The sequence below is a fragment of the Anas acuta genome, chromosome 6, assembly GCF_963932015.1.
Source record: "Anas acuta chromosome 6, bAnaAcu1.1, whole genome shotgun sequence".
NCBI lineage: Eukaryota > Metazoa > Chordata > Aves > Anseriformes > Anatidae > Anas > Anas acuta.
The window spans coordinates 25,637,478-25,653,432 of record NC_088984.1 but is presented as its reverse complement, the minus strand read 5'-3'; the positions used below and the strand labels follow the sequence as shown (position 1 = coordinate 25,653,432).

The 15,955-nt window shown below is 43.6% G+C and overlaps 1 protein-coding gene across 13 annotated transcripts in view; it reads right to left on the bottom strand.

Moving 5' to 3' along the window:
* Positions 1–15,955, bottom strand: part of ABI2 (abl interactor 2) — a 72,368-nt gene that overhangs the window by 52,478 nt on the left and 3,935 nt on the right. The window contains exon 1 of one of the 13 annotated variants that reach the window (XM_068685914.1): positions 7,291–7,633. The exons of 1 other annotated variant lie outside the window; for it this stretch is intronic. In XM_068685914.1, the coding sequence (XP_068542015.1) occupies positions 7,291–7,407 (117 nt within the window). In that variant the 5' untranslated portion in view covers positions 7,408–7,633. Of the gene's footprint in view, positions 1–7,290; positions 7,634–15,955 lie in introns of those variants that run through there. 11 more of the 13 variants (XM_068685909.1, XM_068685905.1, XM_068685903.1 and 8 more) reach the window with 11 other exon arrangements.

Here is a 15,955-nt window from a genome sequence, read left to right as displayed (position 1 = left end):
GCCTAGTTAGCTTTCTGCTCCATCAGCTAACTAGACAGGCTCACCAATGACCAGGTAAGGACCAGACCTGGCACTAGGATATAGAAAGAACTGGACTCAAAAAGATGCTAGGTGAACTCAGGGATCTTGCTCCTAAACAACAGCAGAGTCTAAGATTTGCATCCTTTGGGAGGCACTTCTCTAACTACCGTAGGCTTCTAGGTGGGTAACAGGAAGAATTTATGCACTCAGCTATTTTAAAGGCAAATTTTCAAATCTACAAAACACAGTATTTTTCAGGATGGTCCAACAGACAACCCATTCAATATCTGCACTTCAAAACTGGACACGCCTAGGGCAGGCCTTCATAAATCTCAGCCACAATGTCTCTTAGTGTTCCTGCCCCCAGCACAAAATTTAGAGCCATAACCCGCTGGCAATGCACTGGACAGAGAAAATTCGTATCTGCCCTCCAGTGCTGAAAGACTGGGGCAGCCTGCCTGAAAACCTCAATTCCATCAGTGGAACTTAGTATTTCACGCATACAAGTAAGTAACCTTCCTCTCATAAGCCACTCCAAAGCAAAATTTACTTAATTCTAGGTAACTATGATTGAACATTTTTCCTTCAGATATGAAATCCAAATTGAACCACTTTCTCCATCAAACACAGTGAACCTATTTATACTAACACCAAAAAACAAAACCTTACAGAAATTTTTGCAAGGTTTATCATAGTCCTTGACCAGATTGACCAAAAACAATAACAGAAAATAAAATTTGCTTTCTAATGAAGTTTACCAAACACCAAATAAATTGCCTAAAAATTTTCTTCCTGTAACACATCAAAAAATATGTATCATCAGCTTGTTTATCAGTTACTTTCAACAAAACTCCTAACAAGACAGATGGCATCCAGATATAAAAGAACAATAGTTCAAAATACAGGAAACAGTTCTTATGAAGCTTATGTATTTATGTAAATATCAGTTTGAAACTTAAATAATTTTGATAATCACGGCATGCAGATTGAAATGAGCATCTTCAAACAAAACCATCTCTTACATCTGCTGAAAAAAAAAAAAAAACACAACCTAACAACCTTGATCTGATCTTCTAAAAGTATAGTTTTAAAAACCTGGTATGATATGTAGTAAGAATCAACTTCAGTAAACTACCAGCCAGCTCAAAAACAGACAAAAAGTCCAAAAGTCATTCCCAAGTATTCTGTTAGAGTTCATATAAATTCAAGCAATATATTCATAACAAAGTTACAAATTACCCTATTAAGAACATTCACATCTATGTATAACAGCTTTTAACTCTAAGAAAATATTATATGCTTAATTTATGAGTTCAGCACAAAACTAGCTTTGGCTCTGTGTATAACTGAGACATAGAGGCTAACAAAACCCAAACCTAATAATGTTTGTCCCTCTCCTTCAATTCACTGAACATAAAACAACTTCACTACGGTAACAGTAAGCCAATAATAATAAAGCAATTACTTGTATTTCAGGCTGAAAGACCATTAAGAACAGATATTACAATGACATCTACTGGGAAATAAGCTATAAGAAAAGTGAATAGCATATGTAGAACGTGAAAGAGAAAATGCACCTAAATTCATTGTGCTGCCATTACCTGCTCTGTTTAAGTGCAAGCAGCCACATAACTAAAATTCCAGATAATGGTATTCAACAAAATTTACAGGATTTTGATTACAAAGCAAGATATTAATTTCAGATGAACAATTAAGGGTGAAAATACAGTATATTAAAAAAAAAAAAAATCCAGTAAATTAGGCCATCAAAGATTGGCATGTAGACTCCACTCAAAATCTGTTGCAAAACTTGGCAGTTAACACAAATCTGTCTTCTTCTCAAATAAGACTCTGAACACAGCAGAGTAAGATTTCACTCGTTCAAGTACTGACTGGAGAAAGTCTTGTTTTACTTGGTGTACCACTGTGGTGCACCACTTCCTGCCTTAAAACCTACAGCACTAAGCCACAAAGATGAATGGCTGCAAACACCGGTAAAACACAGGCAACAAACAATACATTTTAGAGAGCTTATCAACTGCAAGATGCAGAAGCTTGCTACACTGAATTACAATTCCTGATCCATCTTATTCAGTAACTGCAATCAGAAAATAACCTATAGAAGGGAACTACAAGAATGCCACTTCTAACTAACAGCATTACAAGACGTACTTGCTAATGGCAATGTGCATATTTACCAATTTTCATGTTTATACATAAAGTATTACCACCAGCAACTCCCACTGATAAAATGTCTCATGTTATTTCCATATCCACTCAACAGAAATCAATTCTACTCTTCCTGAACCCTCATTTGAACTTGTGACACTATTAAATTAATTAAATTTGCTTTCCTGGCAAAACACAGCACAGTTAATGCAAGAGGAAGTACAGTGGTTGAGTGATAAATACTTCACCAACTTTACCAGCTATTTTGACTCTCTTAAAAGAAAACAGGATGAGCCTGTATCTCCATTACCCCCACAAAACTCACCAACCTACCAACAAGCTCTCTGCAGATCTTCAGCAGAGAGCCATGCAGAAACAATTTGTACAGCCGTTTAATACAGTTGTAACCCAGAGAATTATACACTGTGACTGAACTACTGCCATGGGATTTTATTTCAGAACATTCAAACCAAAGATCCATAAACATAAATGGCATCTTTTAGCACTTTTTTTTCCTAATTTTGTCATAAATACTGAAAACATGTGGTGTCACTTCAGAGGGTTTTTCTATTTGTATACCCTAATAATGCAATATGGAGGCTATCCAACTCCCCATCCAACTTCCAGTAGCATCTGTCAACCTCCCTTTAAATTATCGAGTCCTTAAAACTCTGACAGTTGGAGATACAATAAGTAAAAGGGAAGGAGGACATGAAAAAGTAAAGGAAGCCAAGAAGATCATCAGTATTATTACTAGTTCTGTTACAGCAGCACCATTACCCACCATCCAGTTACTTCTCCACTTTAAGGGAACGTGGAAACCTTGTAAGTGATCTACAGTCTGAACATGAGACAGCATGAGAGCAGAGACACTGAAGAAAGTAGTAGGGTACCCATTTACTTTGTATTTTTAAAGAGTTTTAACCTGACAGCATCTTCCTGAAATTCTGGACAAAAATTCTCTGGATCTCATCAACACCCACTTTAACACCTGCCAAACGAGTCTTCTATCAACACTAAGCTTAACCAACTCTTCACCAAAGTTGGATTTAAAAGGAAACAAATTTAAGGAACAGGAGAACTGAAAACCGTGAAAACCACTTTCTGATCATTAAAATAAAATAAAAATAAATCAGTTGTTTTTGTTAGGTGATACACATCTCATCTTCAGCAAAGAGAACAGAGATCTTTCTCAAACTTGTGTGTCTAAGGAATTAATAGTTTATAAGCAAGTTAGCTACTTGTACCAGTCGTTACAAGCAACTCAGCAGAAATTTCACATTAAATAACTAAAGCTCTTCCCCTTACAAATACAAGGGCTTTTCTGTGTATAAAACTCAGTACAATCACAGCAACATGAAGACTATGAAGACAGGAAAACCCATAGAAAAGCTTGATCCTCCTTTTCAGTCTCTAGAAAAGGCAAGCACAGCTAAGAGTCTTGAAAGACCAAGAAATACAGAGCCCATTAGAAGCATCTGGAGAACACAGCACACAGAAATCCCACACGCTTTCTGAATGCTGGACAGGACACAGAGGCTTGGCTTTTCACTCAATTGTGTGAGCTGACTTTGCTGGTGGGACTTCACCCTGTATCTGTTCCTGCTAGATATGTACGGGCTGAAAAGCCACCAATCTGATAATTTTTTTTGACACTTTGAAAACAGCAAGGTAACAGATACAAGCATCCAGTTACTCTAGAAAGCTCTATGCTCTATTTACACCATTGTAATTAGAAAACTTTTCTCTGCTTTTTACGAAAGACCCAGATAAATCAATGTGGACTGCAAAAATGTTTTTATAATATCAAGTATAATAGTATAATACAGTATAACATATAATAGTATAATATTACTCAATATTATATAATATCAAATATAATATCAAGGCAGCATAAAATTTAACCCGTGATTGACATTGTGTCAATACATAGCAGTAACTCTATGATTTCTCCAAGTTATTAGAAGACAGCTTCTTAACAGAAAGCTGATCTGATTTCTGTAGTAACACAAGCAGATTTAAATGTGTAATTTATGCACTTACATTTAAAATTAAAAAAAAAAACAAAACTATCCTAATCTACAGTACAATCATAATCACAGAAAAAGTATTAATTGTTGTACTATGCAAATGAAAATCATTCTTTAGATGTTTAGTATTCTAGCAACTTATTTTCCTATTTAAGAGTAGTGCCTCTCGAAAAATACACCACCTTACTAGATTAATTGATTTGCTAGAGAGCTGGGAGACCAAATTTTCCTAGTGGGAAAATTTAAAAGGAACAGCCATTGTGGAAAAACAGTGAATGAAAAAGCCTTTTTTTTTAATTTTATTGTCCAAATAGTAGCTTTTCATTTTTCATTGCTTCAGTTCCATTTATTACATATTTGCTGTATTTCCTAGTTATTTATCACAAATTTTTAAGCTGATGTGCTCTGATATACTGCTGTATCACAGACTCAGGGGAAGGGTAACGATTTATTTAACATTCCCTGTTGTTAAGTAACTGAGCTCAGTAATATCAATCATAATTTGGGTAATCAAACTCTGTCAAAATTTAAAGAACATTTTTAATTCCATAAGCAGGAGTCTAATGAGCTACAGCCAACACAGCTAGGTCATTGACTATGACCTAGCAATTCCCACACCTAAGAGAGAAGGAGCTCAATTGTTTTGAAGCCGCTATGATGTTGCAAAGATGTTGCAAATAGGAAAAACATTCACCTTCTCGCTGAACTCCAAAGCATCTATTAAACTGACCTATGCCTCCACTGACTTATTTCTGTACTTGACAATAAAACCACCTCAAAACACCAACTGTCAAGGTGTGTGTGGGGGGGGGGAGGGATGAGGTGACAGCTTGTTGACAGATACAAGGCAATGAAATGTCTTCAACACCCCTATCGCTGTCCTGCCTATCATCCAGCAGATCAAACTCAGATCTCAGTCGTGTACTGAGCCCCTGCTAGATCTCAGGAATATCCATGATAAAACCTTCTGTCAACAATGAAACATTAAAGGATTACGGTAGAATTAGTCCATCTTCTGGAATATTTTTTGACTTTCTAGAAGATTACTCTCCCACATATTTCTGAGCAATTACAAGCACATCTTTGTCACAAAATCCATAAAAACATAATTTGGACTTCAATGTGCATAATGATTTTTGGAATAATTATTATTAGAAGCAAAATCCCCAATTCTGTTAGTTATATCCAATTACTCACTCCCGCTCTTGCAGGAGTAAAATATATATATATCTATATCTTTGGGTATGGATCCTAACCAGCAGTTTATGTAGTTTTGGCACCGTGAACATGGGGTGAACTCCCTAGCAGATTTGCTATAAGGACACTCACATTACTAATCCAGAATCTCTTCCAGTTGGACGTCTGCTCTACAGTAATCCTGCCCTCTAGTCTCTCAGCCAAATCTAAAGGCCAAAGCCTACCACCTGGCCGAGGTCCTCCATTCCCTACTTAAAAATTTAAACCTTTTCATGCAGTGACTCCACACTGCACTTCAGTCAGCACTCACAACACAATTCTGTTCTCTCACTCTCACCTCCCTCTCAAAGCTCTCTGTTGTCACGATGGTTGGACAAATTGCCAGCAGTCAGGGTGATATTGATGCGCAGTGGCCAGAACCCATCAGGCTGACCAAAAGTGTCTCATTCTCTTCCTTCACTCACCATCTGTCTGTACCCATCTCCTGTTATCTAGGCTATGTTACAGACTGTACACCAACCGGGGCAATAACCCTCTTTTTTCATTCTCTATTTGTATGAAACAGCATGGAGGCCTCCTCTGTAGTTTTTATTGAAACAATAGAAGTGGAGCTCTTCAATACAAATTTTATATTCTTTGATTTACAGGAAGAAAACAAAAAAGGTCACAGAACAACAACCAAAAAAGCTACATCCACTTCTTCCTACCAGATCTGCCTTCCAAGACACTCTCCTCTCTCAGAAAAAAGACAGTTTCCCTGTTTTCAAAAAAAGTACTGATTTAAATACAAGCGTATCAGTTTATGGCTAAAAGAAAATATTTCACTGTATTTTCCTTAAAGAATGAACGTCACACTAATTCAGCACATGAAATGTTATTAATTACATAACAAGGTGCATCTATAGAATTTCATTGCATTGTCATGTTAGGCAAATGACCCAAAATATTCCAAGTCTTCTCTCTGCGAGATGGTTTGTCATTCAACAATTTGAAAGAAAGAGCCTGAGCTTCTTTACAGAGAAATCTTCATTATTCTGTGCCTCTGTTTAAATAAGCTCCCGTTTTCTCTGCAAATACAATCTAGCCACAGATCTCAGCCCCACTCGCCCTCAGGAAACACACAAGCACTCTCCACTTAGAGGACTGAAAGCAAAAATAAAACCAGGAGCCTTTGCGCTTTCCTCGGCACTGACACCACAAATCCATGTCCCCCTTCTCCCCTTCCCACACGCTCAGACCGTTCGGAGGAACGGCTGACAGCTGACGGCTGTTTTCTTTCGTTTGGGGGGAAACTCTTTCATTTGACCCCACGATCACCAAAGGAACGCATTTCACTTCCTAGTGAAAACAGCACGAAAGGAACAATCGGAGCCGGCCAGCTGGCTCCTCAGCGGTCACGGCAGAAAGCACAGACTGCGGTACCAACTTACACCTCCTCAGCTCCGTGCCACCGCCGCCTACCGCTGGGGAGCTCTGGATACCACCACAGCCCTGCTCGGCAGGGGAGGCACACCACGGACGGGCAGACCGCGGGCAGCGCGGGGCTGTGCAGCACAACGCCGGCTCGGGGGCAGCCGGGAAGCCCCCTGGCTCACCGCGCTGCTGTCAGCGGAGGGGCGAGCAGCGGGGACACCGAGCACAGCCGCGGAGGGGAGGCGATTTCGCATAGCAAACATTCACACCTTTCACAGCGGGGCGCTTAATTCTGGAGGCGAAGCGGCCTCCCCCCCCCCCCCCCCGCCCGGGCCGCACGCCCGTTATCCCCTCAGCGCGGCGGCCGTTGGGCGACCGTTAGGCGGCACGCGGCCGTTGATCCGCTGAGGCGCTGAGGCGCCGCGCGCCCCGCCCCGGCCCGGCCCGGCCCGGCCCGCACCTGGATGTAGTTGGTCTCGCAGTACTCGGCCACCCGCTCCAGGTTCGTGTAGCTGTCGAACAGGGCCCGGCGCCCCCCCGGGATCTCCTCCTCCAGCAGCATCTGCAGCTCCGCCATCTTCACATCCTCTCGCCCCCTCCGTCCGTCCGTCCGTCCGTCCGTCCAGCCGTCTGTCTGTCCGTCCGTCTGTCTGTCCTCTCCTCTCTTCTCGCACCCACCCCCCCCCTCCCCTCCCCACCCCGCTCCGTCCCCTGCCCGCTCCGCTCCGCTCCGCTCCGCGCGCGCCCCCGCCGCCACCCGCCGCACGGGCCCGGCCTCGCGCCGCGGGCAGGGAGCGCGCGCGGGACCCCCACCGCGGCGGGGGCGGGGCGCGGACGGGCGAACCCCGCTGCGCATGCGCCGGGCACCCCCCCCCCTCCTCTTCTCTCCTTCCCTCCCTCCCCCGGACCCCCCCGCGCCCACTTCCGGCTCCCGGCGCTGAGGGGCTCGGCCGGGCCGGGAGCCCCCTGAGGGCAGGGGGGGGCTGCGCGGCTGGTGCTGGGCGCTCCTTTCCGCCAGCAGCCTCTCGGCAAGGTTTCTTCCCTTAAAAATGAGATAAAAATCCGTGCCCAGAGGGATGCTTGCCTGGAGACGCCGTCCTCAGCTTTTTAGTTCTTCCCCAGTGAAGGATGAGGCGCAGCGTTCTTCGTTATGCTGCTTTGAAGTTTCATGTGCAAAGCGTTTTTCTCTCGTTTTTAATATGTGGGTTAAAATTTACACTCAACTACTTGATTATTTTAATTTTTGTGTGCTCTCTTTTTCCTACAGGCAGGTGAGGTGCCAGGAAGGGTAACTTGTATTTTACAGCTGTAGTCTTAATTGAACCAAAAAAGTTCAGGACCCACAAACCACCCTGCTAGGGACCACCCTGCTAGGGACCGTCACCGCCATGTGTGTGGAAGAAGAGGGGTACCTGTGCTTGTACCCCTCTTGGGGCTGTTGTACCCCATGGTGCAGTGCCCACGCTCCAGCACGCAGCTGGGTTAGCCAGGTGTCCGGCCTCCTGGATCCCGGCACCCCCTGCCCTAAAACTGCCCAACTGTTGCTGCCCCCAGGTTTATAAACCATCAGGAATGCATCCAAAAATACTGGTTTTGCTGCAATTAAAGAATAAATCCTCTGTGTCAGTCCCCCTGCTGATTCTTAGCACACCTTTTTTGAGAGATCTGAGCCTTTGCTGCAAGGGCTCCAGGAAGAAAAGCCAACCAACGTGAACCTGCAAAGTGCTACTATGTAGCATGAGGCTCGCAGCCCTGTCTTATGTCTCCAAGAATCGGCCATTGCCACGCTGGTAGCTGATGAATCTCGATAACGGACCCCATCTCCCTCCTCCACACTAGCTTCAGCTTGGACTCCCTTACTACACATCTGCTGCTGCAGTTCTAGTGGCTGCTCACACCTACGCTCCCAGGACTTTGCATGTGTGCCAAGCTGGAGGCAGGCTGAGGCTTTCCTTTTCCTTCATTTACTTCTCAGGTGTCAAGTCAAGCTGTCATTTGGCAGCTCCCCAATAAACCTGCATGATCCTTCCCTTGGCAAATTGAGAAAGCTGTCAAGATGTGAAGAGGAATGTTCTCCGAAGATGCTGTTTGGAGTTTTAACTTCAACTGGTAGCACCAGACTGTGGGGAGGGGGAACTTAATTGCATCATCTCTCTGTGCTTCTGGGTCGCCAGGGCCTGGCTGTCAGCGGAAACCTGTGAGGGCTCATCTGTTGCCAGCTCTGAGCTCAGCATCAGCCCCGCTTACAGGGAGCTCCCACCTGTGGCTCAGGCACCTCTTGACCTCTCAGTGGCCCCGCCAGTGATTTCTGGGGTAGGAGAAAAAGCCTTGTCTGAAATATGTGCACACAGCTGCTCACCAGAGTGGCTGGACTAACCTGTCTGCATAATTAGGTGCTTGTTATCACAGCATGTTTACATTTTAATAGGGTACTCTTTTGTGGATTTAAATTTAAATATGAAGAGCCCTCCTGTCAGAATAATGGTTATCCTATAATTCTCTGTACACATACTGAAAATGATTAGAAATACCGTTTAAATTACCCCAACTGAATCCAACTACCACTTCCCCAAATTTACATAAATGACTGCCCATCTGTCAAGTGATGTGCTAAACTAATTTTAAGTTTTTATACTCTCTGAGCCCTAATTACAGTATTACACACTTTAACTTTTCCAACTCTTTTTTTTTATATATACTTTTGTGCAATATTTTTTCCCTTGGTACAATAGCTTTGAGACTTGGCAGTGTGTGTATTTTCCACTGGGCACTGGGAAAGCACACTGGGAAAACCGTCACTAGAAAATAGAAAGGCAAGCATCTAGCAGGAGTCTGAATTCAAGGTCCCTCATGCACATTAGTTATTTACCTCCCAAGGGAGTCCCCTGCACACAAAAACTTGCCCAGACGAGCAAATCATTTGGTCATGTGCAATCTCACAGCTGGGCACTTTGTGTGTCCTACATAACACTGCTTGAATCACCTGTTCTTAATTGGAGAAAGGTAATAACGGGGTAGCTTGAAGGCCACCATTTTCAGCACCATGGGAAGACATCACGATCAAAAGCCTCTTCCATTTTCTTTGCCGTATGGGAGACTGAATGGCACAATCCCTAATCCCATTTAAACAGATGACCAGGTCAGATCTCTGACAGACTGGGCTGCAGGTTTTCAGTTTGCTCGTGTAAACAACTCAGCTCTAGTTTTATGAGGTTTCCATTTCTGAGTATTTTTTCCTTAAAAGCAACAACAAAAAAATTGTATTTTGTAAGCAGTAGAAACAAAAGCCTCAAATCCCTGTACCTGCTTCATCACACGAAGCCAGACAGATTTGCAGCTGGACAAAGGGCAAAACCTCTGACATCAAGCATGGTCATGTGTACTGACCGTATACATAGGCCCATGCCCTTCAGTTGCAGGTAACATTTATTGCAGGGGCGGGGGAAGGAGGAAAAGTTGGGGGTCTGAAGAAAATCTGTAGCTGAAATAAGTACCTTCATTCCTTCAACAAAAACAGAGTTGTGCCATCCTACTCACTTTAAATAACGTCTGGATCTGCCTCTGGCTGGATGGCAGATCTTTGCTAGCCTCATAATCCAAAGCGCATGAAGGGAATAGCAGCAGCACATTTAACTCCCAAGGCTATTCCAGCACATCAGGGTGGCCTGGCACAGAATGCAGCTCATACATATCCAGTGCCTGCAACAAATGGTGTCGGGATCCCAAGGCATCTTAAACACTCAACCTCCAGCCCTTGCTGTAACACAGAGTGAAGAACCCACACACCCTGCAGCTGCACATTCTCCTGCTTCCTCGGGCATTCAGCAATTTGCTGGGCAATCAAGATTGTAACCACAGATAACCTTTCTGCTTATGATAAACTGCTGCTGGGTAAAGTGCTTGCTGCACAAAGCGTAGAAATTGTCCCCTATGGGGTAGTTTACATCTCATGGAAGTGCTTGCCCTAACAGCGCTATTTCGGAAACACCTCAGCCAGAGGCAGTCCGTGATTGTTGCGGAGCCTCTGTCTTTCTGTTCGAGGACATGTCTCATTCTAAATACTGAGCTTTTTTTCTAGGAATTCAAGTTTTCCCTTTAACATTATTTCAACATAGCATTGTGTGAGAAGGACAGAGCCAGTACAAGGGAAGAAACTCTCCAAGGGGGGAAGAGGTCAAGCTAAAGAGGAAAAATAATGATCTCTTTCTAACATTTCAGACTTTAAAAGAAAACAGGCAACAAATGGTCTCAAAGAGAAGCCAGCACAAAGCACAGTTCATCATCACATTCCCTTCCAAGAGTTCAAACAACAAAGCAGTCGGGAGGGGGGGGGGAGGAAAGAACTGCTCTAATTTGTTTTACTTTCCTGCCAGTATTCCTTCCCAAAGATGCCAACCAAACCCAACCGTCGGACCCTTCCCATCCTGCCCTGACCCTTGTGGCATCCCCCAGGTAAGTCTGATATGACTGCTGAGGGGACAGAGCCTAAAGGGTCAGTTACAGAGCTAATGCTCCACTGCAGCACATGGGAAAAATCATCCTCGACTATTGTTGCAGGCTCACTTCAGACTCGATCAGATGTTACTGGCCTACTTACGCTCTCCTCACATTTGCAAGTTTCCTCTGCAGCTACAATGGTTAGAACCATTCTCTGAGGTTTTGGTTTCTTCCTGTTTTTAATTAAAGCTCAGATTCTTAGGTACTCACATAACTCCAGGAACTTGGCCGGTGGAGCTTTTTTAATCCTGTCCTGTTTGTAATTATGCTTTAACCACATAAACCACTTTAAAAAGTTTTTATGTCTTTCTATATTTGTAGAAGCCAACAAACAACTGTTCTGTTTCTGAAATTAGCATAACTCCCTTGCATGGGAAGGATAATAAATCACATCTGTGAAGTCATCTTCCCTGCTTACACCAGCATCTGGACAAGTAATCCCCTTTCACCAGCCTATGAAGGCAGCTCCTCTTTGCACAGCTTCTCATCACCATCAGTCTGCACCTCTGTCTTTCTCTTCTCTGTCTTCCCCCTTGGCCAACACCTGGGAACATTTCAGCCCTTTCTGAACCCATAGCTATTTTCGACAGTATCGTAAGAGCGCACATCCCAGTGATGCAGGACTGACTAACAGGAGATGGAGACTGATGGCTCCCCATCATTCACAGCAGCTTCACCCACCTCAGCTTGAAACTGGCTTGACAGAGTATTTATGAGCAGAAGGCAGCCAGGCCTCCCTGAGTTGTTTCCTCTGAGAGGGAGATTAAAGGAGTCATTTATTTCAAAGGCAAGGACGTCTGTGAATGATATGAACAAGCTTTTAGCAGGGAAGAGTTACAGCCTTAGCTGTCCCCCTCCTGCTACAAACCAGTCAAAGTCACAACCTCTGCACCCTGATTTTCTCCCTATGAACAAAAATAAGAATGACAGCACTTGCCCAAAGCACTAAAGAACATGGCTGTAATATATGGACAGGGCCAAGCAAAAGGCTGGTATTGTTAAGTGGCTCTTTCTGTCTTATTTGAAGGTGCACACACCAAGGGCCATGACTTATGCCTGAGACAGGCTTGACGCTGATCTGGTGTAAGGTGCAAGCACGAAGGGGTTGCTCTGTAAACTCAACAGCGCATGTAGCTGCCAGCTCATTTTGACCAGCTCATTCTAGATTGCAACACACACACACACACTCAAAGAGTCAAGTTGTAGGTGATGCTTACATGTATTTCAAGTAACATTTCTGAATGTGTATACAACAAAGAACTGAATGGTTACAGTTACCTATGAGTAATAGTTGAGGGAAACTTGGGGAAACAGTCTGCCAAGAGCTTGATTATGTCTTGAAAATATGAGAGGCAGGCCACAGGGGTGAGCAGCACCATCCAACCCTGCCCCATGACACCAGAAAACACCTGTTCACCATCCACCAGGTTTTCTGAAATGGATCCAGAGCTACCTAGAAAAGACTCACAAGCACTATTTGTTCTTGTCTGTGTTTTGCTTCTAATATCTATTCCGTACGAATCCTTCCTTCATGAAGATTGTTTAGAAATATCAGAGGTGAAACTCATTATGCTCTTATGAAGAAACTGTGTTTTAGATATCTGTTTTTTCTGTACCCTAGATTCTGTGCCTCTAAGTGGCATGTCCTGCAGGGTGCATGCATTCCCACAGGGCTGAGCTGTACCAGAAGAGTGAGTATTTCAGATCTGAATCATTTTGAACACAGGGGGCCAAATTCCTCCCCCGTGTAAGCTGGCAGAGCCAAAGGTAGAGGGTGACCCATTTCTGCATTCTGCTCTTCAATCTCCCACTACAGACTATGGACACGAAGTTCCTTGCTGATGGCCTTGCTGATGTCTCCGAGGGTTCACACACTGATTTGGTGGGACCTGGGCCTTTAACTGGGAATGTGGGGATGGTATCAAATGCAGGAGTATGAGGCATTTTCTCTCCCCCACATAGCCAGCTCTGTCTGGTACACACAGTTCAAAACAGGGCATACCACGTGACAGATGCATTGTGAACATCAGTCACAAGTGAAATACTTAGGTTATTCCAACACTAGCCCAAACACCTGCACTCCTTGAAAAAAAACAACCCATACAAGCCTAAGTTATGAACTGCTTCTCCTCACCCAACTGTTTTTACTCATCATCCAGGAATCCTCACTTTGTCCACATAACTTTTAGTGTTACTTAGTTTAGTATTTATTGGGTTATGTGCTTTTTAAAAAAATGTTATTCTTGAGGACATGTTAACTTCTGCTCATTTTAAGGTTTCCTGAGTTGGACTCCTTGTTTCTCAAATCACAATGTACTGACCAAAAAGCAGATCCTCTGCCTCGCCCTTATCTCTCTGGCTGCAGACTGCCACGTCTCCTTTCCCACAGATGACCAGGAAACTGCACAAGGACAGCTGACATGTATGTGTTGGCTTAAACACATTTTACTTGAGGTCCTGAGAAAACATTCTCTCCTTCCACCACCTTGTCTTGCACAGAAGTTCAGATTTAACTCCTCTTTGTAGAGAAGAATAAAAATAGAAATGTTTCTATGGGCTTGTGGTTTTACTGGTGGGTACCTGGTCACCCCACAAAATAAGCTTATCTGTCTAGCTATGAAAAACTGTTTCTCCAGCTCTTCCTTTAAAGCACTTACAAGCACCATCCTGCATCGGCATGCTTTGCAAACTACATGTACTTGCAGATCAGCGTAACGTTAGTCCTTCTAGTTAAAGCAGTGACCTGATTCTCAGGTAATACAGGGCCACTTCAAAGAACTGGCACAGATTTCTTATATGAGCTAAGTTGCCTCTCTCTTTACAGGCATTTTTTTCCCCTTCTTTGTCTCTTTAGAACTGGACTTTCCAAGGAGCCCAATGGATTGACGCCCCCGATTTCAGATGGGGCAGGGTATTTCACCTATTTTGCAAATGCCAGTCTTAGGTAGCAAGCTTCCAGTGGGTTGGAGCTGAGCTGAGCGTGCAGCTGCAGTATACAGCAGCTTGTGACATTGGCTTTAAGACCTATCAGACTACTGGTTCCAAAGCTAGGGAATAGGATTGCTGCAGAAGACAACCCTAGCATGGAGCCAGAGGTGAATTTAGGGTTCACAGGCCACAGGTTGGTTGCCCTTCACCTAACAGTCTGCAGCTGAGCTATTACTGAGGGATAAATAAAAGCTGAGCTCTACTGCTCAAAGTCATCATACAGGTCTGTGCAGATCCCTGGCCTCACATTTTTTGTATCAGGAACACCAAAGCAATTCATCCTCTCCAAACAGCCCTGTTCCTTGTTGTATGCGCTCGCTACCCATGGAGCTCAGCTATGAGCTAGTTCCCCTCCTTCTCTCTCTGTGCTTTTCTGCAGTGTATATTTGCTAAATATAATCTGACAGCTTACTTACTCAGGTCCACAGCCTCAACACCCATGCATTGCTTCTCTGTGCCAGCAGCTCTATTTTAAAAGTCAAGCCCGAGTCTCCCTCCCAGCTCATCTTGCATGAGGAATGAGCCCATCCTCATGTCCTCTCCCTTTTCACACTCCACTCTTCTCTTCTGTTGGAAGGGGCTCACACAGCCATTTGCAGTAGCACACCCCTCCATTACCTAGCAGCCTCAGAGCCACACAACCAAGAATTAACTGTTGTGGTTGTTTTGTACAGGCAGCCCTCAGCTCTACTTAGTTTGTCTTCCTCCACTAGTCCTACTTTTGTCTTAATTCTAAGTCTCCCTGAAGCCATAATACATGTATAATTTCATTGCATAAGGGGGCTCTCACATCCATGCGGTATCTCACTATTTTTACAAAAGTGCCCATATTCCTCCATTGTGCATCCACTGAAATGTCCCACTGAAATCTGCTTTGTAGTTGTATTACCTGGCCTACTGTACACCAAATCTCAGGGACCCACTTATTCTAGAAAACTCTGGTCCGTGTCTCTATATGCAATATCTCCAGCCAAAGGATTCATTTAATCACCTGCTAGCTGTACTCTTTGATTCAGGAATTCATTGAGTGTTGTTTAAATATATACATTGCTAGGATGAAGAGACTGATTTGGGGCAGAGACTGGCTATCATTTCTAATATGTAGGAAGGGGAGGAGAGAAGCACACATATACTGCCAGGCTACTTTTGTTCCTCTATTGTCAATCTGATTTTTCAAGCTGTTTTTATACAAAGAAAAAAAAAGCAGACCAGAGAAATCCTTATCTTAAAAAAATGTCTGGGAGCTCAGTGAGTTCAGCAGTTCTTAGGATAAAATACCCGCAGTAGCCTTCCCCCTCCCCTACCTCCTCAGGAACCAGCAGTATTTCTCACTGCTTTCCATTAACTACTTTTATTATCTGAATGTCTGCCCACATGAGTAATTGAGTGAGTCACATCGACAAAAGACTTGGAGTTTTATGAGGAAGCTGCACGGTTACATTTTTTTTAAATCACAGTTTAATTTACAGAATGAGGATTTTTAGCTGTGATGACAATTTCAAGACCAGTGCAGTAGTGGGAGAAAGAAACACAGAGGTGATAAGGATTTCTAGTTCTTGAGGGTAATTAAGAAAATGTGATTGCTCGACTCAGTTTACCACACCAGAACAGTACAGCTCTAAGATATATAAAGGCTAATG